At 59.2% G+C, this 21,861-nt stretch overlaps 3 protein-coding genes across 5 annotated transcripts in view; 2 read left to right on the forward strand and 1 right to left on the reverse strand.

Moving 5' to 3' along the window:
- The window catches only part of LOC135576859 (bromodomain-containing protein 2-like), a 10,010-nt gene extending 8,949 nt beyond the window's left edge, over positions 1–1,061 (forward strand). The window contains exon 8 of the mRNA XM_065044048.1: positions 1,007–1,061. Coding sequence (XP_064900120.1) covers positions 1,007–1,061 — 55 coding nt within the window. The remainder of the gene's footprint in view (positions 1–1,006) is intronic.
- A 969-nt stretch (positions 1,062–2,030) lies between these two features.
- SH3BP5L (SH3 binding domain protein 5 like) lies at positions 2,031–14,102 on the forward strand. 3 transcript variants are annotated; one of them, XM_065044155.1, is made up of 4 exons: positions 2,031–2,224; positions 5,378–5,551; positions 11,304–11,727; positions 11,812–14,102. In XM_065044155.1, the coding sequence occupies exons 1-3, from the start codon at positions 2,099–2,101 to the stop codon at positions 11,712–11,714; spliced, it is 711 nt and encodes a 236-aa protein (XP_064900227.1). In that variant the 5' UTR covers positions 2,031–2,098; the 3' UTR covers positions 11,715–11,727; positions 11,812–14,102. The 3 variants fall into 3 exon arrangements, with proteins under 3 accessions (XP_064900227.1, XP_064900228.1, XP_064900226.1); XM_065044156.1 differs by having other exon boundaries at positions 11,833–14,102; XM_065044154.1 differs by having other exon boundaries at positions 11,304–14,102.
- A 528-nt stretch (positions 14,103–14,630) lies between these two features.
- Positions 14,631–19,667, reverse strand: LOC106146094 (zinc finger protein 665). Its single transcript, XM_065044049.1, has 2 exons — positions 19,552–19,667; positions 14,631–18,440 (listed from the first exon to the last, which is right to left on the reverse strand). The coding sequence occupies exons 1-2, from the start codon at positions 19,665–19,667 to the stop codon at positions 16,112–16,114; spliced, it is 2,445 nt and encodes an 814-aa protein (XP_064900121.1). The 3' UTR covers positions 14,631–16,111.
- Positions 19,668–21,861: the final 2,194 nt, after the last annotated feature.

Consider the following 21,861-nt stretch of genomic DNA (forward strand, 5'->3'; position numbering starts at 1 on the left):
CGGGATGATTTCAGGCTGATTTCAGGGCGGTTTAGGGCTGATTTCAGGCTGATTTCAGGCTGATTTTGGGGTGATTTTGGCTGATTTTGGGCTGTTTTGGTGCCCCAGGCGCAGCAGCAGACGCAGCGGGCGGCGCTGCGGTTCGAGCGGTTTGGGGTGAATTGGGCTGATTTTGGGGTGATTTTGGCTGATTTTGGCTCCGTGTCCCCAGGTGCAGCAGGAGACGCAGCGGGCGGCGCTGCGGTTCGAGCGCGCGGTTTGGGCTGATTTTGGGGTGATTTTGGCTGATTTTGGGGGTCCCGTCCCCCAGGCGCAGCAGCAGACGCAGCGGGCGGCGCTGCGGTTCGAGCGCGCGGTTTGGGGTGAATTGGGGCAGTTTTGGGGCTGATTTCAGGGCTGATTTCAGGCTGATTCCAGGGTGGTTTAGGGCTGATTTCAGGCTGATTTCGGGCTGATTTTTGGCCGATTTTGGCTGATTTTGGGCTGTTTCGGTGTCCCCAGGCGCAGCAGCAGACGCAGCGGGCGGCGCTGCGGTTCGAGCGGTTTGGGGTGAATTGGGGCTGATTTGGGGCTGATTTCAGGATGATTTCAGGGTGATTTCAGGATGATTTGAGGATGATTTTGGGGTGATTTTGGCTGATTTTGGCTCCGTGTCCCAGGCGCAGCAGGAGACGCAGCGGGCGTCGCTGCGGTTCGAGCGCGCGGTTTGGGGTGAATTGGGCAGTTTTGGGGTTGATTTCAGGGCTGATTTGGGGCTGATTTGGGGATGATTTAGGGCTGATTTCAGGGTGATTTCGGGATGATTTCAGGCTGATTTCAGGGCGGTTTAGGGCTGATTTCAGGCTGATTTCAGGCTGATTTTGGGGTGATTTTGGCTGATTTTGGGCTGTTTTGGTGCCCCAGGCGCAGCAGCAGACGCAGCGGGCGGCGCTGCGGTTCGAGCGGTTTGGGGTGAATTGGGCTGATTTTGGGGTGATTTTGGCTGATTTTGGCTCCGTGTCCCCAGGTGCAGCAGCAGACGCAGCGGGCGGCGCTGCGGTTCGAGCGCGCGGTTTGGCTGATTTTGGGGTGATTTTGGCTGATTTTGGGCAGTTTCCGTCCCCCAGGCGCAGCAGCAGACGCAGCGGGCGGCGCTGCCGTTCGAGCGGTTTGGGGTGAATTGGGGCAGTTTTGGGGTGAATTGGGGCTGATTTCAGGATGATTTCAGGGCTGATTTCAGGGTGGTTTAGGGCTGATTTCGGGCTGATTTTGGGGTGATTTTGGCTGATTTTGGCGGTTTTGGTGCCCCAGGCGCAGCAGGAGACGCAGCGGGCGGCGCTGCGGTTTCGAGCGCGCGGTTTGGGGTGAATTGGGCTGATTTTGGGGTGATTTTGGCTGATTTGGGCTGTTTCGGTGTCCCAGGCGCAGCAGGAGACGCAGCGGGCGGCGCTGCGGTTCGAGCGCGCGGTTTGGGGTGAATTGGGCTGATTTTGGGGTGATTTTGGCTGATTTGGGCTGTTTCGGTGTCCCAGGCGCAGCAGCAGACGCAGCGGGCGGCGCTGCGGTTCGAGCGCGCGGTTTGGGGTGAATTGGGGCTGATTTGGGGCTGATTTCAGGATGATTTCAGGGTGATTTCAGGATGATTTGAGGATGATTTTGGGGTGATTTTGGCTGATTTTGGGGGTCCCGTCCCCCAGGCGCAGCAGGAGACGCAGCGGGCGGCGCTGCGGTTCGAGCGCGCGGTTTGGGCTGATTTTGGGGTGATTTTGGCTGATTTCGGGCTGTTTCGGTGCCCCAGGCGCAGCAGGAGACGCAGCGGGCGGCGCTGCGGTTCGAGCGCGCGGTTTGGGGTGAATTGGGCTGATTTTGGGGTGATTTTGGCTGATTTTTGGCTCCGTGTCCCAGGCGCAGCAGGAGACGCAGCGGGCGGCGCTGCGGTTCGAGCGCGCGGTTTGGGGTGAATTGGGGCGGATTTGGGGCTGATTTCGGGCTGATTTGGGGCTGATTTCTGGGTGATTTCAGGATGATTTGAGGATGATTTTGGGGTGATTTTGGCTGATTTTGGCGGTTTCGGTGCCCCAGGCGCAGCAGGAGACGCAGCGGGCGGCGCTGCGGTTCGATGCGCGCGGTGGGCACGCACGGCGCGGCGCGGGAGATGGTGGCGGTGGCCGAGCAGGGCGTGCTGGCCGGGCAGAACCGCCTGGACCCCACCTGGCAGGAGCTGCTCAACCACGCCACCGCCAAGGTGGGACCACACGGACCCCACGGACCCCATTGGACCCCATTGAACCCCATTGAACCCCCATTGAACCCCTATGGACCCCCATGGACCCCCATGGACCCCTATGGACCCCATTGAACCCCATTGAACCCCCATTGAACCCCCATTGAACCCCATTGAACCCCATTGAACCTTCATTGAACCCCATTGAACCCCTATGGACCCCATTGAACCCCATTGAACCCCATTGAACCCTATTGACCCCCATTGAACCCCCATAGACCCCCATTGGGACCCCATTGAACCCATTGAACCCCCATTGAACCCCCATGGACCCCTATGGACCCCCCTTGAACCCCCATTGAACCCCTATGGACCCCCACGGACCCCCATTGACCCCCTTGAACCCCTATTGAACCCCATTGAACCCCATTGAACCCCCATTGAACCCCTATGGACCCCTATGGACCCCCATTGAACCCCTATGGACCCCTATGGACCCCCATTGAACCCCCTATGGACCCCCTATGGACCCCCATTGAACCCCTATGGACCCCCATGGACCCCCATGAACCCTATGGACCCCCATTGAACCCCCATTGAACCCCTATGGACCCCATTGAACCCTATAGACCCCATTGAACCCCATTGAACCCCTATGGACCCCCATTGAACCCCTATGGACCCCATTGAACACCACTGAACCCCCATTGGACCCCCATTGAACCCCATAGACCCCCATAGACCCCCATTGAACCCCATTGAACCCCCATAGACCCCCATTGAACCCCATTGAACCCCATTGAACCCCATTGAACCCCACTGAACCCCATTGAACCCCATTGAACCCCCATAGACCCCCATTGAACCCCATTGAACCCCACTGAACCCCATTGAACCCCATTGAACCCCACTGAACCCCATTGAACCCCATTGAACACCATTGAACCCCCATTGAACCCCATTGAACCCCACTGAACCCCATTGAACCCCATTGAACCCCCATAGACCCCCATAGACCCCATTGAACCCCACTGAACCCCACTGAACCCATTGAACCCCACTGAACCCCATTGAACCCCCATAGACCCCCATTGAACCCCATTGAACCCCATTGAACCCCCATTGACCCCATTGAACCTTCATTGAACCCCATTGAACCCCATTGACCCCCATTGAACCCCATTGAACCCCATTGAACCCCCATTGACCCCATTGAACCCCATTGAACCCCATTGAACCCCTATGGACCCCCATTGAACCCCCATTGACCCCCCTTGAACGCCCATTGAACCCCATTGAACCCCTATGGACCCCTATGGACCCCATGGACCCCCATGGACCCCTATGGACCCCTATGGACCCCCATTGAACCCCATTGAACCCCCATTGAACCTTCATTGAACCCCTATGGACCTCTATGGACCCCCATGGACCCCTATGGACCCCCATTGAACCCCATTGGACCCCCATTGAACCCCATTGAACCCCATTGAACCCCTATGGACCCCATTGACCCCATTGAACCCCACTGAACCCCCATTGGACCCCATTGAACCCCATTGAACCCCATTGAACCCCATTGACCCCATTGAACCCCATTGAACCCCATTGAACCCCTATGGACTCCCTATGGACCCCTATTGGTCCCCATGAACCCCCATTGACCCCCGTGAACCCCATTGAACCCCATTGAACCCCATTGAACCCCTATGGACCCCCATGGACCCCTATTGAACCCCCATTGAACCCCCATTGACCCCCCGTGAACCCCCATTGAACCCCATTGAACCCCACTGAACCCCATTGAACCCCATTGAACCCCATTGAACCCCTATGGACCCCATTGAACCCCCATTGAACCCCTATGGACCCCCATTGAACCCCCATTGACCCCATTGAACCCCATTGAACCCCCATTGAACCCCTATGGACCCCCATGGACCCCTATGGACCCCCATTGAACCTTCATTGAACCCCCTATGGACCCCTATGGACCCCCATTGAACCCCCATAGACCCCCACTGAACCCCATTGAACCCCCATTGAGCCCCCATTGAGCCCCCATTGAACCCCATTGGACCCCCATTGGACCCCACTGCCATTTTGAACCCTGAGGCGATTCCGGCGCCATTTTGTGTTTTGAGGCGATTTTGGCGCCATTTTGAACCCTGAGGTGATTTTGGCGCCATTTTGTGTTTTGAGGCGATTTTGGCGCCATTTTGAACCCTGAGGTGATTTTGGCGCCATTTTGTTTTGAGGCGCCACCCACCATTTTGAGGCGCCCCCCACCACCATTTTGAGGCGCCCCCCACCATTTTGAGGCACCTCCACCACCATTTTGAGGCACCACCCACCACCATTTTGAGTCGTTCCCCACCACCAGTTTGAGGCGCCCCCACCACCATTTTGAGGCGCCATCCACCATTTTGAGGCACCATCCTCCACCATTTTGAGGCACCTCCTCCACCATTTTGAGTCGTTCCCCCACCACCATTTTGAGTCGTTCCCCCGCCACCATTTTGAGGCACCTCCACCACCATTTTGAGGCACCATCCACCATTTTGAGGCACCTCCACCACCATTTTGAGGCACCTCCACCACCATTTTGAGGCACCTCCTCCACCATTTTGAGGCGCCCCCACCACCATTTTGAGGGGCCTCCTCCACCATTTTGAGCCCCCACCACCATTTTGAGGCACCTCCTCCACCATTTTGAGGCACCATCCACCATTTTGAGGCACCTCCTCCACCATTTTGAGGCACCTCCACCACCATTTTGAGGCACCTCCTCCACCATTTTGAGGCACCTCCACCATTTTGAGGCACCATCCTCCACCATTTTGAGTCGCTCCCCCACCACTATTTTGAGGTGCCCCCTGCCGCCATTTTGAGGCACCTCCACCACCATTTTGAGGCACCATCCACCATTTTGAGGCGCCCCCACCACCATTTTGAGCCCCCACAACCATTTTGAGGCGCCCCCACCACCATCATTTTGAGGTGCCCTCTGCCGCCATTTTGAGGGCGCCACCCGCCACCATTTTGAGGCGCCGCCATTTTGTGGCGCCCCCGCCGCCATCTTGTCCCCGCGGCGCCCCCCCCCCCCCCCCACGCCACCAGAACCCCCCTGGGACGCCATCCCACCGTCTTCTGAGGCGGTTTGCGGCGTTGCAGGTGAACGAGGCGGAGGAGGAGCGGGCGCGCAGCGAGCGGGAGCACCAGCGCGCCACGCGGCGCTGCCAGGAGGCCGAGGCGCGCGTGCAGGCGCTGCAGAAGGCGCTGCGCCGCGCCATCCTCAAGAGCAAGCCCTACTTCGAGCTCAAGGCGCAGCTCGGCCACGTCCTCGAGGTGCCGGGGGTTCGGGGGTGGAGGGGGGGGCGGAATATGGGGGTTTGGGGGGGAAATATGGGGGGTTTTGGGGGGAAATGGGGGGAAAATGGCGGCGCCACATGTGGGGCTGCAGGGAGGGAAAATGGCGGGAACAGGGGGGTCTCCCCTCATTTGGGGGGGAAATGGGGGGTATGGGGGGAATCGGGGGTTTGGGGGGGGGAATGAGGGGGTTTTGGGGGGAATGGAGGGATTTTGGGGGAAATGGGGGAGAAATGGGGGGTTTTGGGGGGGAAATGGGGGGTTTGGGGGGGAAAATGGCGGCGCCTCATGTGGGGCTGCAGGGAGGGAAAATGGCGGGAACGGGGGGGGGGTCACCCTCATTTGGGGGGAATGGGGGGTTTGTGGGGGGGAATAGGGGGTTTTGGGGGGGAATAGGGGGTTTTGGGGGGGAAATGGGGGTTTGTGGGGGAAATATGGGGGTTTGGGGGGGAAATGGCGGCGCCTCATGTGGGGCTGCAGGGAGGGAAAATGGCGGGAACAGGGGGGTCACCTCGTTTGGGGGGGAAATGGGGGGTATGGGCGGGAAATATGGGGGTTTGGGGGGGGAATGAGGGGATTTTGGGGGGAATGGGGGGGGTTTGGGGGGAATGGGGGTTTGGGGGGGAAACGGGGGGTTTGGGGGGGAAAATGGCGGCGCCACATGTGGGGCTCCTGGGAGGGAAAATGGCGGGAAAGGGGGGGTCTCCCCTCATTTGGGGGGAAATGGGGGGTATGGGGGGGAATCGGGGGTTTGGGGGGGGAATGAGGGGGTTTTGGGGGGAATGGGGGGGAAATGAGGGGGGTTTGGGGGAAATGGGGGGTTTTGGGGGGGAAATGGGGGGTTTGGGGGGGAAAATGGCGGCGCCACATGTGGGGCTGCAGGGAGGGAAAATGGCGGGAACGGGGGGGGGTCACCCTCGTTTTGGGGGAAATGGGGGGTATGGGAGGGAAATATGGGGGTTTGGGGGGGGAATGAGGGGGTTTCGGGGGGGAATGAGGGTTTTGGGGGGAATGGGGGGAAATGGGGGAGAAATGGGGGGTTTTTGGGGGGAAATGGGGGGTTTGGGGGGGAAAATGGCGGCACCACATGTGGGGCTGCAGGGAGGGAAAATGGCGGGAACGGGGGGGTCACCCTCGTATTTGGGGGGAAATGGGGGGGTATGGGAGGGAAATATGGGGGTTTGGGGGGGGAATGAGGGGATTTTGGGGGGAATGGGGGGTTTGGGGGGAATGGGGGGTTTGGGGGGGAAATGGGGGGTTTGGGGGGGAAAATGGCGGCGCCTCATGTGGGGCTGCAGGGAGGGAAAATGGCGGGAACAGGGGGGGTCACCCTCGTTTGGGGGGGAAATGGGGGGGGTATGAGAGGGAAATATGGGTGTTTGGGGGGGGAATGAGGGGGTTTTGGGGGGAATGAGGGTTTTGGGGGGAATGGGGAGAAAAGGGGGTTTTGGGGGGGAAATGGGGGGTTTGGGGGCAAAATGGGGGGGAAAATGGCGGCGCCACATGTGGGGCTGCAGGGAGGGAAAATGGCGGGAACGGGGGGGTCACCCTCATTTGGGGATCACCCCTTGTTTGGGGGGGGTCACCCTCGTTTGGGGTCTCCTCATTTTGAGCCATTTCCCCTCAGTTTTGGGGTTTTCTCCTCAGTTTTGGGGTTTTCCCCTCAGTTTTGGGGTTTTCCCCTCAGTTTTGGGGTTTTCCCCTCAGTTTTGGGGTTTTCTCCTCAGTTTTGGGGTTTTCCCCTCAGTTTTGGGGTTTTCTCCTCAGTTTTGGGGTTTTCTCCTCAGTTTTGGGGTTTTCTCCTCACTTTCTCTTTTCTTTTGGGTTTTCTCCTCATTTTTCTCCCTGTTCCCCTCACTTTGTGTCCCTGTCGTGTCCCCTCACCCCATTGTGTCCCATTGTGTCCCATGGTGTCCCATTGTGTCCCCATGGTGTCCCATGGTGTCCCATTGTGTCCCCATATTGTGTCCCATTGTGTCCCATTGTGTCCCATTGTGTCCCATGGTGTCCCATTGTGTCCCCATATTGTGTCCCATGGTGTCCCATTGTGTCCCATTGTGTCCCATTGTGTCCCATTGTATCCCCATGGTGTCCCATTGTGTCCCATTGTGTCCCATGGTGTCCCATTGTGTCCCATTGTGTCCCCATTGTGTCCCCATTGTGTCCCATGGTGTCCCATTGTGTCCCATGGTGTCCCATTGTGTCCCATGGTGTCCCATGGTGTCCCCATTGTGTCCCATTGTGTCCCATTGTGTCCCATTGTGTCCCATGGTGTCCCTGTCCCCATTGTGTCCCATGGTGTCCCATTGTGTCCCATTGTGTCCCATGGTGTCCCATGGTGTCCCATTGTGTCCCATTGTGTCCCATGGTGTCCCATGGTGTCCCATTGTGTCCCATTGTATCCCCATGGTGTCCCATTGTGTCCCATTGTGTCCCATGGTGTCCCATTGTGTCCCATTGTGTCCCCATTGTGTCCCCATGGTGTCCCATTGTGTCCCATGGTGTCCCATGGTGTCCCATTGTGTCCCCATTGTGTCCCATTGTGTCCCCATTGTGTCCCATGGTGTCCCATGGTGTCCCATTGTGTCCCATGGTGTCCCATTGTGTCCCATGGTGTCCCATGGTGTCCCATTGTGTCCCATTGTGTCCCATTGTGTCCCATTGTGTCCCATGGTGTCCCATGGTGTCCCATGGTGTCCCATTGTGTCCCCATGGTGTCCCATTGTGTCCCATTGTGTCCCATTGTGTCCCATTGTGTCCCATGGTGTCCCCATTGTGTCCCATTGTGTCCCATTGTGTCCCCATGGTGTCCCATGGTGTCCCCATTGTGTCCCATTGTGTCCCATTGTGTCCCATTGTGTCCCATTGTGTCCCCATTGTGTCCCCATTGTGTCCCATTGTGTCCCATTATGTCCCCATATTGTGTCCCATGGTGTCCCCATTGTGTCCCATGGTGTCCCATTGTGTCCCATGGTGTCCCCATTGTGTCCCCATTGTGTCCCATTGTGTCCCATTGTGTCCCATGGTGTCCCATTGTGTCCCATTGTGTCCCATTGTGTCCCATGGTGTCCCATTGTGTCCCATTGTGTCCCATTGTGTCCCATGGTGTCCCATTGTGTCCCCATTGTGTCCCATTGTGTCCCATGGTGTCCCATTGTGTCCCATGGTGTCCCATTGTGTCCCCATTGTGTCCCCATTGTGTCCCCATTGTGTCCCATGGTGTCCCCATTGTGTCCCCATTGTGTCCCATTGTGTCCCATGGTGTCCCATTGTGTCCCATTGTGTCCCATTGTGTCCCATTGTGTCCCATGGTGTCCCATGGTGTCCCATTGTGTCCCCATTGTATCCCATGGTGTCCCATTGTGTCCCATTGTGTCCCATGGTGTCCCCATTGTGTCCCCATTGTGTCCCATGGTGTCCCATTGTGTCCCCATTGTGTCCCCATTGTGTCCCATGGTGTCCCATTGTGTCCCCATTGTGTCCCCATGGTGTCCCATGGTGTCCCATTGTGTCCCCATGGTGTCCCATTGTGTCCCATTGTGTCCCATTGTGTCCCATGGTGTCCCATGGTGTCCCATGGTGTCCCATTGTGTCCCATGGTGTCCCCATTGTGTCCCCATTGTGTCCCATTGTGTCCCATTGTGTCCCATTGTGTCCCATGGTGTCCCATGGTGTCCCATTGTGTCCCATGGTGTCCCCATTGTGTCCCATTGTGTCCCATTGTGTCCCATTGTGTCCCATGGTGTCCCATGGTGTCCCATTGTGTCCCATTGTGTCCCATTGTATCCCCATGGTGTCCCTGTCCCCATTGTGTCCCCATTGTGTCCCATTGTGTCCCATGGTGTCCCATTGTGTCCCATTGTGTCCCATGGTGTCCCATTGTGTCCCATGGTGTCCCATTGTGTCCCATTGTGTCCCATTGTGTCCCCATTGTGTCCCCATTGTGTCCCCATTGTGTCCCATGGTGTCCCATTGTGTCCCATTGTGTCCCATTGTGTCCCATGGTGTCCCATTGTGTCCCATTGTGTCCCATTGTGTCCCATTGTGTCCCATGGTGTCCCATTGTGTCCCATGGTGTCCCATGGTGTCCCATGGTGTCCCATGGTGTCCCATTGTGTCCCATTGTATCCCCATGGTGTCCCTGTCCCCATTGTGTCCCATGGTGTCCCATTGTGTCCCATTGTGTCCCATTGTATCCCATTGTGTCCCATTGTGTCCCATGGTGTCCCATGGTGTCCCATTGTGTCCCATTGTGTCCCATTGTATCCCATTGTGTCCCATGGTGTCCCATGGTGTCCCATTGTGTCCCATTGTGTCCCATTGTGTCCCATTGTGTCCCATGGTGTCCCCATTGTGTCCCATTGTGTCCCATTGTGTCCCCATGGTGTCCCATGGTGTCCCCATTGTGTCCCATTGTGTCCCATTGTGTCCCATTGTGTCCCATTGTGTCCCCATTGTGTCCCCATTGTGTCCCATTGTGTCCCATTATGTCCCCATATTGTGTCCCATGGTGTCCCCATTGTGTCCCATGGTGTCCCATTGTGTCCCATGGTGTCCCCATTGTGTCCCCATTGTGTCCCATTGTGTCCCATTGTGTCCCATGGTGTCCCATTGTGTCCCATTGTGTCCCATTGTGTCCCATGGTGTCCCATTGTGTCCCATTGTGTCCCATTGTGTCCCATGGTGTCCCATTGTGTCCCCATTGTGTCCCATTGTGTCCCATGGTGTCCCATTGTGTCCCATGGTGTCCCATTGTGTCCCCATTGTGTCCCCATTGTGTCCCCATTGTGTCCCATGGTGTCCCCATTGTGTCCCCATTGTGTCCCATTGTGTCCCATGGTGTCCCATTGTGTCCCATTGTGTCCCATTGTGTCCCATTGTGTCCCATTGTGTCCCATGGTGTCCCCATTGTGTCCCCATTGTGTCCCATGGTGTCCCATTGTGTCCCCATTGTGTCCCCATTGTGTCCCATGGTGTCCCATTGTGTCCCCATTGTGTCCCCATGGTGTCCCATGGTGTCCCATTGTGTCCCCATGGTGTCCCATTGTGTCCCATTGTGTCCCATTGTGTCCCATGGTGTCCCATGGTGTCCCATTGTGTCCCATGGTGTCCCCATTGTGTCCCCATTGTGTCCCATTGTGTCCCATTGTGTCCCATTGTGTCCCATGGTGTCCCATGGTGTCCCATTGTGTCCCATGGTGTCCCCATTGTGTCCCATTGTGTCCCATGGTGTCCCCATTGTGTCCCATTGTGTCCCATTGTGTCCCCATTGTGTCCCATTGTGTCCCATGGTGTCCCATTGTGTCCCATTGTGTCCCATGGTGTCCCATTGTGTCCCATGGTGTCCCATTGTGTCCCATTGTGTCCCATTGTGTCCCCATTGTGTCCCCATTGTGTCCCCATTGTGTCCCATGGTGTCCCATTGTGTCCCATTGTGTCCCATTGTGTCCCATGGTGTCCCATTGTGTCCCATTGTGTCCCATTGTGTCCCATTGTGTCCCATGGTGTCCCATTGTGTCCCATGGTGTCCCATGGTGTCCCATTGTGTCCCATTGTATCCCCATGGTGTCCCTGTCCCCATTGTGTCCCATGGTGTCCCATGGTGTCCCATTGTGTCCCATTGTGTCCCATTGTATCCCATTGTGTCCCATGGTGTCCCATGGTGTCCCATTGTGTCCCATTGTGTCCCATTGTGTCCCATTGTGTCCCATGGTGTCCCCATGGTGTCCAGGAGCACAAGTCTCGGGTGACGTCGCTGGAGCTGCTGGTGTCTCAGGCCAAGACGCGCTACTCGGTCGCCCTGCGCAACCTGGAGCAGATCAGCGAGCAGATCCACGCGCGACGGCGCCTGCGGCTCCGCGGGGCCCCCGTGGGCGCCGAGAGCGGCCCCGGCGACCCCCCCGGCGACCCCCCCGGCGACCCCCCCGACCCCGGTGACCCCGGTGACCCCCGCGACGCCGGCGACGCGTCCTCGCTGCTGAGCCTGCGCACCATCGCCTCCGACCTGCAGAAGAGCGACTCGGTGGAGCACCTGGCGGCCTTCGGCGACGCCGCCAGCCTGGACAGCGACCGCGCCCGCGCGCCGGGGCAGCGCCGGCACCGCGGGGGGGCGCTCCGGCACCACCGCAGCGTCAGCCTCTGAGCCCAAAAACAGCCTTCTGAACCCCAAAAACGGCTCCGGCACCACCGCAGCGTCAGCCTGTGAGCCCAAAAACAACCGTCTGAGCCCCAAAAACAACCGTCTGAGCCCCAAAAACAACCCTCTGAACCCCAAAAACGGCTCCGGCACCACCGCAGCGTCAGCCTCTGAGCCCAAAAACCACCGTCTGAACCCCAAAAACGGCTCCGGCACCACCGCAGCGTCAGCCTCTGAGCCCAAAAACCACCGTCTGAACCCCAAAAACGGCTCCGGCACCACCGCAGCGTCAGCCTCTGAGCCCAAAAACCACCGTCTGAACCCCAAAAACGGCTCCGGCACCACCGCAGCGTCAGCCTCTGAGCCCCAAAGCAACCGTCTGAGCCCCAAAAACGGCTCCGGCACCACCACTGTGTCAGTCTATGAACCCCCAAAAACAACCTTCTGAACCCCAAAGACCCACTCCTGGACCCCCAAACGGCTCCGGCACCACCACAGCATCAACCTGTTACCCCAAAAATCACCTTCTGAACCCCAAAAACAGCTCCGGCACCACCGCAGCGTCAGCCTACGAACCCCCAAAACAACCGTCTGAACCCCAAAAACGGCTCCGGCACCACCGCAGGGTCAACCTATGAACCCCAAAACAGCCTCTGAGCCCCCAAAACAACCGTCTGAACCCCAAAAACGGCTCTGGCACCACCGCAGCGTCAGCCTGTGAGCCCAAAAACAACCGTCTGAACCCCAAAAACAACCGTCTGAACCCCAAAAACAACCGTCTGAACCCCAAAACGACCGTCTGAACCCCAAAAACGGCTCCGGCACCACCGCAGGGTCAACCTATGAACCCCAAAACAGCCTCTGAGCCCCCAAAACAACCTTCTGAACCCCAAAGACCCACTTCTGAACCCCCAAAATGGCTCCGGCACCACCGCAGCGTCAGCCTGTGAGCCCAAAAACAACCGTCTGAACCCCAAAACAACCGTCTGAACCCCAAAACAGCCTTCTGAACCCCAAAAACGGCTCCGGCACCACCGCAGCGTCAGCCTGTGAGCCCAAAAACAACCGTCTGAACCCCAAAAACAACCGTCTGAACCCCAAAACAACCGTCTGAACCCCAAAAACGGCTCCGGCACCACCGCAGCGTCAGCCTGTGAGCCCAAAAACAACCGTCTGAACCCCAAAAACAACCGTCTGAACCCCAAAACAACCGTCTGAACCCCAAAAACGGCTCCGGCACCACCGCAGGGTCAACCTATGAACCCCAAAACAGCCTCTGAGCCCCCAAAACAACCGTCTGAACCCCAAAAATGGCTCTGGCACCACCGCAGCGTCAGCCTGTGAGCCCAAAAACAACCGTCTGAACCCCAAAAACAACCGTCTGAACCCCAAAACGACCGTCTGAACCCCAAAAACGGCTCCGGCACCACCGCAGGGTCAACCTATGAACCGCAAAACAGCCTCTGAGCCCCCAAAACAACCGTCTGAACCCCAAAAACAACCGTCTGAACCCCAAAAACGGCTCCGGCACCACCGCAGGGTCAACCTATGAACCCCAAAACAGCCTCTGAGCCCCAAAACAACCGTCTGAACCCCCAAAACAACCGTCTGAACCCCAAAAACGGCTCCGGCACCACCACAGCGTCAGCCTGTGAGCCCAAAAACAATCGTCTGAACCCCAAAACAACCCTCTGAACCCCAAAAACAACCGTCTGAACCCCCAAAACAACCGTCTGAACCCCAAAACCACCTTCTGAACCCCAAAAACAACCTTCTGAACCCCCAAAACAACCATCTGAACCCCAAAGGCCCACTTCTGAACCCCAAAAACAACTGTCTGAACCCCAAAAACAACCGTCTGAACCCCCCAAACAACCGTCTGAACCCCAAAAACAACCGTCTGAACCCCAAAACGGCTCCGGCACCACCGCAGGGTCAGTCTATGAACCCCCAAAACAACCTTCCGAACCCCAAAGACCCACTTCTGAACCCCAAAACGGCTCCGGCACCACCGCGGCGTCACCTGGACCCCAACCCCACCGTCTGAGCCCCAAAATCGCCCCCCGGGACCCACGGGGGGGTGTTTAGTGGACAAACTACCGGGGGGGTCCCCAAAATTGGGGCTTTTTGGGGTGTTTTCCCCAACTCTGGGGGCGGGGCGGGCGCTAATTGACGCTGTTAATGAAGCTGCGTCACCGGGACTCCGTCGCCCCCCGTTTCCGGCCAAACGAGCCCGGTTGCGCTAATTAGGGGGAGGGTGTTAATTGGGGGGGGGGGGGGGGAGGGGCCGTGATGAGAACGCGCCGGTTCGAGGCGGCCCCGGATTTGTACAAAACCACCCGGAATCGCCCCAAAAACGACGGCCGGGAATAAAAATGGCTGGTATTAGCTATTGATTATTAGTATTAATTATGAGTCCTTAATGAGCTGGTCATGTGGTACTAACGGCTGGGGGCGGGGCATGTTGTGGGGACCAATAACAACCGCCGAAATAGGCACTTCCGGTCCCGCCTCCCCCCCCCGTGGCCACGCCCCCTCCGGTGTCGCGTTAAAGCGGCTCGAGTGGCAACCGGAAGTGGAGGGGGGGGGCGGTGCATCCAAGATGGCGGATTCAAGATGGCGGACTCAAGATGGCGGATTCAAGATGGCGGATTCAAGATGGCGGAGCCGCCCGTTTTCCCTTAAAAAACCCCAGTTTAGGGTTTTGTAACTGGGCGTTTTCACAAAAACATCAATTTTAGGGCTTTGTAACTCGATTTTCCCCCCAAAAATCCCAATTTTGGGTGTTTCCCGAGGCGAAAATTCCCCCAAAAGCCCAAATTTGGCCGATTTGTGAAAAATCCCCAACCGGAAGCGTCAAAAAACGGGGAAAAACCCTCAAAACTGCGATTTTTGACCCAAAAAACGAGGAGGAAACGGAGAGTGGGACCCAGCGCCGCTTTATTTCCGCCCAGGAACCCAAAGTCCCCAAAACCCACGAAAACACCCCAAAAAACCCCAAATTCCCTCCGTTTGGGGCCTTTCCAGCCGTTTTCCCCCCAAAACGCGTCCCCAAATTTCCCCGATTTCTCCGTTTTTAGCCCCAATTTCCCGCTTCATTTTCACCTTTTTCCTCGACGTTTAATTGCGAATTTTCGCACTTTTCGGCCAAATTCACCATTTTTTTTTTCCAAAATTCACCGTTTTTTCCCCATTTTTTGCCCCTCCCCCGCTATTTCCCACCCGTTCTTCGCTTTTCCGCCGCCGTTCTGCCCGTTTTTCAGCTGAAAAACCCCAAATTTGGGCGATTTTGGCCCATTTCCCAACGGCCTTTTCCTGCGATTTTACCGTTTTTTATCACTGACCGAAAAACCATCATTTTCAACCTTAATTTTGGGGGGAAAACGTGGAATTTGGCGAGTTCCGGAGGCCGCGGAGACGGCGCCGGGGCCCCCGTGGGGCTTCCCGCCCTAATTAGCGAGATTGGCCCCGCCCCTAATTAACGAGGTCGTTAATTAGCAACCAAGGCGGGAAGAGCCAACGACGGGTCTTTGACTCCAACCCCCGTTGGGTCTTTGGGGCCAAAACCCGTTGGGGGAGGGGCCGGGGAGGGGGCGGGGCCAAGAGGGGAAACGCCCCACCCCCTAATTAGCGAGAATGGCCCCTCCCCTAATTAACGGGATCATTAATTAGCCACCGAGGTGATTAGACCCAACGCCGGGTCTTCGACTCCAACCCCCGTTGGGTCTTCGGGTCGACCCTGGTTGGTCATGTGAGCTCGATGCCCATTGGCCGAGGGCCCGGGGAGGGCGGGATGAGGGCGGAGCCACCGAATGAGGGTGACATCTCCATGCCCTAATTAACAAGGTCATTAATTAGCCACTGAGGCAAGAAGCTGCCAACGACGGGTCTTTGACACCAACCCCAGTTGGGTCTTTGGGGTCGACACCAGTTGGGTGCTGGGGGCGGGGCCGGGGAGACTGGGAGGGGGCGGAGCCAAGAGGGGAACCTCCCCACCCCCTAATTAGCGAGAATGGCCCCTCCCCTAATTAACGAGATCATTAATTAGCCACCGAGGTGATTAGACCCAACGCCGGGTCTTTGACACCAACCCCAGTTGGGTTTCAGTTCAACCCCAGTTGGGTCTTTGGGGCCAAAACCAGTTGGGGGAGGGGCCGGGGAGGGGGCGGGGCCAAGAGGGGTACCTCCCCACCCCCTAATGAGTGAGGTGGGCCCCTCCCCTAATTAACAAGGTCATTAATGAGCCACCGAGGGGATTAGACCCAACGCCGGGTCTTTGACTCCAACCCCCGTTGGGTCTTCGGGCTCGACCCTGGTTGGCCGTGTGAGCTCGCCGCCCATTGGCCGTGGGCGCGGGGGGCGTGGCCAGCGCTCCGTGGCTCCTCCCCCGCGCCCGTTCCCGCTCAGTTGACGAGCGGCGGCGTGGGCGGCGCCGCGTTGGGCGCCAGCGGCCCCGGGGGGAAGGGCCGCGCGGGGAAGGGGAGGGGCCAGGGCAGCTCCAGCGCCGCCCCCCCGCCCAGCGGCGCCAGCGATTGGCCGGGGGGCCCCCCCGGCGGCGCGAAGGGGGCGGGGCCGGCGCCGCCGCCCTTGGCCTTGTCCGCCGCGGCGCCGTGGGTGCGGTGGTGCCGGTTGAGGTGGGAGCTGCGGCTGAAGCTCTTCCCGCACTGCCCGCACTTGTAGGGCTTCTCGCCGGTGTGCACGCGGTGGTGGATGGTGAGTTCCGAGCGCTGGATGAAGCTCTTGCCGCACTCGCCGCACCGGTACGGCTTCTCGCCCAGGTGGATCCGCTGGTGCTTGATGAGGTTGGACGACACGCTGAAGCACTTGCCGCAGTCGCCGCAGCGGTACGGCTTCTCGCCGGTGTGCATGCGCCGGTGCTTGGTGAGGTCGGACTTCTGGATGAACCCTTTGCCGCAGTCGCCGCACTTGTACGGCTTCTCGCCCAGGTGCGTGCGCTGGTGCTTGATGAGGTTGGAGCGCACGCCGAAGCTCTTGCCGCAGTCCCCGCAGGCGAACGGCTTCTCGCCGCTGTGCACGCGCCGGTGCTTGGCCAGCGCCGCGCTCTGCCCGAAGCTCTTGCCGCACTCGCCGCACGCGTACGGTTTGTCCCCGGTCTGCGTCGCCTGGTGCCTCACGGCCCCGCCGCGCCGCCCGCCCTCCCCCCGCCCCCACGCGCCCGGCACGCCCTCCCCGCGCCGGCGCCCGCCCAAGCCGCCGCACCCCCCGCACGCCGCCGGCCGCTCGGCGTGGACGCGCCGGTGCCGCTCCAGGTGCGAGCTCTGCGAGAAGCTCTTGCCGCAGTCGCCGCAGCCGAACGGCTTCTCCCCGGCGTGGATGCGCCGGTGCCGGTCCAGGTGGGAGCTCCACGAGAAGCTCTTGCCGCACTCGCCGCACTCGTACGGCTTCCCCGGCGCCTCGCCCGCCGCCTTCCTGCCCAGCGCGTCCTTGGCGAACGTGGCGTACGGCGCCGCGCTCGGCTCGTTTGGCATCGTCGACTCGTCGGGCGTCTTGTTGGCCAACGCCGCGCTCTTGGCCGAGACGCCGCCGCACTCGCACGGTGTCCCCATTGGCTCGTTGGGCGTCATTGGCTCGTTGGGTGTCTTGTTGGCCAACACCGTGCTCTTGGCAAACGCCTCACCGCAACCGCACGGCTTCCCCATTGGCCCATTGGGCATCATTGGCTCGTTGGGTGTCTTGTTGGCCAACGCCGCACTCTTGGCAAACGCCTCACCGCACTCACACGGCTTCCCCGTTGGCTCGTTGGGCGTCATTGGCTCATTGGGCGTCTTGTTGGCCAACGCCGCGCTCTTGGCCGAGACGCCGCCGCACTCGCACGGCGTCCCCGTTGGCCCATTGGGCGTCTTCTTCTTGGCCGAGACGTCGCCGCCGCATCCCGGGCCCTTTTTGGGGCACTCGGCGCAGCGGCACGCGGCCGCGTTGGCGCTGTTGGCGCCGGCGTGCGTGCGCCGGTGCCGGTCGAGGTGCGAGCTCCAGCTGAAGCTCTTGCCGCACTCGTGGCACGCGTACGGCTTCTCGCCGGTGTGGATGCGCCGGTGCCGCTCCAGGTGCGAGTTCCAGTTGAACCCTTTGCCGCAGTCGCCGCACTTGAACGGCTTCTCCTCCAGGTGCGACTTTTGGTGCTTCACCAACCCCGCGCTGGCCGAGAAGCTCTTGCCGCACACGCCGCACTGGCACGGCGCGGCGGCGCCGTGGACGCGCCGGTGCTGGATGAACGCCGAACCCACGCTGAACGTCTTGGGGCAATCGGGGCACTTATAGGGCTTCTCGCCGGGGCCGCCGCGGCGCTGCCGGCGCCGCCGCTTGCTGAAGGCGGAGGCGAACGCCAGCGCTTTGCCGCAGTCGTGGCAGCGCGCCGCGCGCCGCCGGGAACTTCTGGAAGCCGCGGCGCGAGGACTTGGCCGCGCGCTTGGACGCCGGCGGCGCCGCGGGTCGCGCCGGGGCTGCCGCGGCGGCGCCGTGGCCGGCGGCTTTGGCGCCGTCGGGTTTCGGCGGCGCCGGAGCCGGTTGTGCCGGGGGGGGCGTCGTCCTCGGGGTCGCTCGGCAACGCGGCGTCTGCGGCGGAAAACGGGGGAGGGGTCACTAGGGACCGGGGGGGGCGGGGACGATGCAATGCGTTTTGGGGACAATCCAATGGGTTTTGGGGACGATCCAATGGGTTTTGGGGACGATCTAATCAGTTTTGGGGACGATCCAATGGGTTTTGGGGATGATCTAATGGATTTGGGGACGATTCAATGGGGTTGGGGACGATCCAATGGGTTTTGGGGACAATCAATGGTTTTGGGGATGATCTAATGGGTTTTGGGGACGATCCAATGGGTTTTGGGGATGATCTAATGGGTTTTGGGGACGATCCAATGGTTTTGGGGACGATTCAATGGGTTTTGGGGACAATCCAATGGGTTTTGGGGACGATCCAATGGGTTTGGGGACAATCTCACGGTTTTGGGGACAATCTAATGGGATTGGGGACAATCCAATAGGTTGGGGACAATCCAATGGGTTTTGGGGATGATCTAATGGGTTTTGGGGACAATCCAGTGGGTTTTGGGGACAATTCAATGGGTTTTGGGAACGATCCAATGGTTTTGGGGACAATCCAATGGGTTGGGGACGATCCAATGGGTTTGGGGACAATCTCACGGTTTTGGGGACAATCTAATGGGATTGGGGACAATCCAATAGGTTGGGACAATCTAATGGGTTTTGGGGACGATCTAATGGGTTTTGGGGATGATCTAATGGGTTTGGGGACATCCAGTGGGTTTTGGGGACAATCCAGTGGTTTGGGACGATCCAATGGGTTTTGGGGACGATCCAATGGGTTTGGGGACAATCTCACGGTTTTGGGGACAATCTAATGGATTGGGGACAATCCAATAGGTTGGGGACAATCTAATGGGTTTTGGGACGATCTAATGGGTTTTGGGGATGATCTAATGGGTTTGGGGACAATCCAGTGGGTTTTGGGGACAATCCAGTGGGTTTGGGGACGATCCAATGGGTTTTGGGGACGATCCAATGGGTTTTGGGGACAATCTCACGGTTTTGGGGACAATCTAATGGGATTGGGGACAATCCAATAGGTTGGGGACAATCTAATGGGTTTTGGGGACGATCTAATGGGTTTTGGGGATGATCTAATGGGTTTGGGGACAATCCAGTGGGTTTTGGGGACAATCCAGTGGGTTTGGGGACAGATCCAATGGGTTTTGGGGACGATCCAATGGGTTTGGGGACAATCTCACGGTTTTGGGACAATCTAATGGGATTGGGGACAATCCAGTGGGTTTTGGTGACAATCTCATAGTTTTGGGGACACCTCAGGAGCCCGGTTTTGGGCACATTTTGGGGCAGATCTCCCGGTTTTGGGCACATTTTGGGTGGATCTGCCGGTTTTGGGCACATTTTGGGGCGGATCTCCGGTTTTGGGCACATTTTGGGCAGATCTCCCGGTTTTGGGCACATTTTGGGGCAGACCCCCCGGTTTTGGGCACATTTTGGGGTGGATCTGCCGGTTTTGGGCACATTTTGGGGCAGATCTCCCGGTTTTGGGCACATTTTGGGGTGGATCTGCCGGTTTTGGGCACATTTTGGGGCGGATCTCCCGGTTTTGGGCACATTTTGGGGCAGATCTCCCGGTTTTGGGCACATTTTGGGGCAGACCCCCCGGTTTTGGGCACATTTTGGGGTGGATCTGCCGGTTTTGGGCACATTTTGGGGCAGATCTCTTGGTTTTGGGCACATTTTGGGGCAGATCTCCCGGTTTTGGGCACATTTTGGGGCAGATCTCTTGGTTTTGGGCACATTTTGGGCGGATCTGCCGGTTTTGGGCACATTTTGGGGCGGATCTGCCGGTTTTGGGCACTCACCGCGGCCCAGGCCCCCTCCGGTGCGACTCGGCGAAGGCGGTGATGCGCGGCCAGCTGATGGCGATCTCCTCGGCTGCCCAAAAACGCCCCGATTCAGCACTTTCCGCCCCAAAAATGCCCGAGGGACCCAGGAATGCCCCCAGGGACCCAGGAGTGCCCCCAGGGACCCAGGAGTGCCCCAGGGACCCAGGAATGCCCAGAGGGACCCAGGAATGGCCCCAGGGACCCAGAATGCCCCAAGGACCCAGGAATGCCCAGAGGGACCCAGGAGTGCCCCCAGGGACCCAGGAATGCCCCCAGGACCCAGGAGTGCCCCAGGGACCCAGGAATGCCCAGAGGGGACCCAGGAACGCCCCAGGGATGCCCCAGGGACCAGGAGTGCCCAGAGGGACCCAGGATGCCCCAAGGACCCAGGAGTGCCAGAGGGACCCAGGAGTGCCCCAAGAACCAGGAATGCCCAGAGGGACCCAGGAATGCCCCCAGGAATGCCCAGAGGGACCCAGGAGTGCCCAGAGGGACCCAGGAGTGCCCCAGGGACCCAGGAATGCCCCAGGGACCCAGAAGTGCCCAGAGGGACCCAGGAGAGCCCCAAGGACCCAGGAACGCCCAGAGGGACCCAGGAGTGCCCAGAGGGACCTGGGAGTGCCCAAAGGACCCAGGGAATGCCCAGAGGGACCCAGGAATGCCCCAGGGACCCAGGAACGCCCAGAGGGACCCAGGAACACCCCAAGGACCCAGGGAATGCCCAGAGGGGACCCAGGAACACCCCAAGGACCCAGGAATGCCCAGAGGGACCCAGGAGTGCCCAGAGGGACCCAGGAGTGCCCCAGGGATCCAGGAATACCCAGAGGGAGCCAGGAGTGCGAGAGGGACCCAGGAGTGCCCCAGGGACCCAAGAGTGCCCCAAGGACCCAGGAACTCCCAGAGGGACCCAGGAGTGCCCCAGGGACCCAAGAGTGCCCCAAGGACCCAGGAACGCTCAGAGGGACCCAGGAATGCCCCCCCGGGGCATGATCACGGTGACCGTCCCTCCCGCCAATTAGAGGTAATGAAGGGCGCTCAATTAGGGGCTGATAACGAGCTCACCAGGGAGATGACGCTCTCGTAGCTCTCCTGCATCTCGGCGGGGGGGGCGGCCCCTGTTTGGGGTTCTGGGGGGGTCCCCGGGTCCTGCAACACAATCGGCTCCACTTGGGGCTCAAACCCCCCCCCCCCCCGCCCACAAAAAGGGGCTTTGGGGAATTTAAGGAAATACTTAATTCATAAATTATAATATAGGGAAATGGGGGGGGGAAATATGGGGGGGCAGGGAAATGAATGGGGGGGCGTGGGAATGAATGGGGGGCAGGGGAATGAATGGGGGGGCAGGGGGAATGAATGGGGGGCGTGGGAATGAATGGGGGGGTGTGGGAATGATGGGGGCAGGGAAATGAATGGGGGCGTGGGAATGAATTGGGGGGCGTGGAATGAATGGGTAATGGGACATGGGAATGAATGGGGGGCAGGGAATGAATGGGGGGCGAAGGGAATGAATGGGGAGGGTGGGTATGAATGGGGGGGTGTGGAATGAATGGGGGGGCTACGGGAATGAATGGGGAGACATGGGAATGAATGGGGGGCAGGGAAATGAATGGGGGGGCGTGGGAATGAATGGGGGGACATGGGAATGAATGGGGGGGCGTGGGAATGAATGGGGGGCTACGGAATGAATGGGGGGGCAGGGAATAAGGGAATGGGGGGTCAGGGGAGTGGGGATGGGG

This window comes from Columba livia, chromosome 32, assembly GCF_036013475.1.
Source record: "Columba livia isolate bColLiv1 breed racing homer chromosome 32, bColLiv1.pat.W.v2, whole genome shotgun sequence".
In the NCBI taxonomy this organism is placed as follows: Eukaryota; Metazoa; Chordata; class Aves; order Columbiformes; family Columbidae; genus Columba; species Columba livia.

Excerpts from the sequence above, each read along its gene's own strand:
- SH3BP5L (XM_065044154.1), top strand. The coding sequence starts at position 2,099 with ATGCGCGCGGTGGGCACGCACGGCGCGGCGCGGGAGATGGTGGCGGTG. Across the intron at positions 2,225-5,377 it reads TCAACCACGCCACCGCCAAG|GTGAACGAGGCGGAGGAGGA; the intron begins GTGGGACCACAC and ends GCGGCGTTGCAG. Across the intron at positions 5,552-11,303 it reads AGCTCGGCCACGTCCTCGAG|GAGCACAAGTCTCGGGTGAC; the intron begins GTGCCGGGGGTT and ends CATGGTGTCCAG.
- LOC106146094 (XM_065044049.1), bottom strand. The coding sequence starts at position 19,667 with ATGTGCCCAAAACCGGAGATCCGCCCCAAAATGTGCCCAAAACCGGCA. Across the intron at positions 18,441-19,551 it reads CCCAAAACCGGGCTCCTGAG|ATCATCCCCAAAACCCATTG; the intron begins GTGTCCCCAAAA and ends CAAATCCATTAG.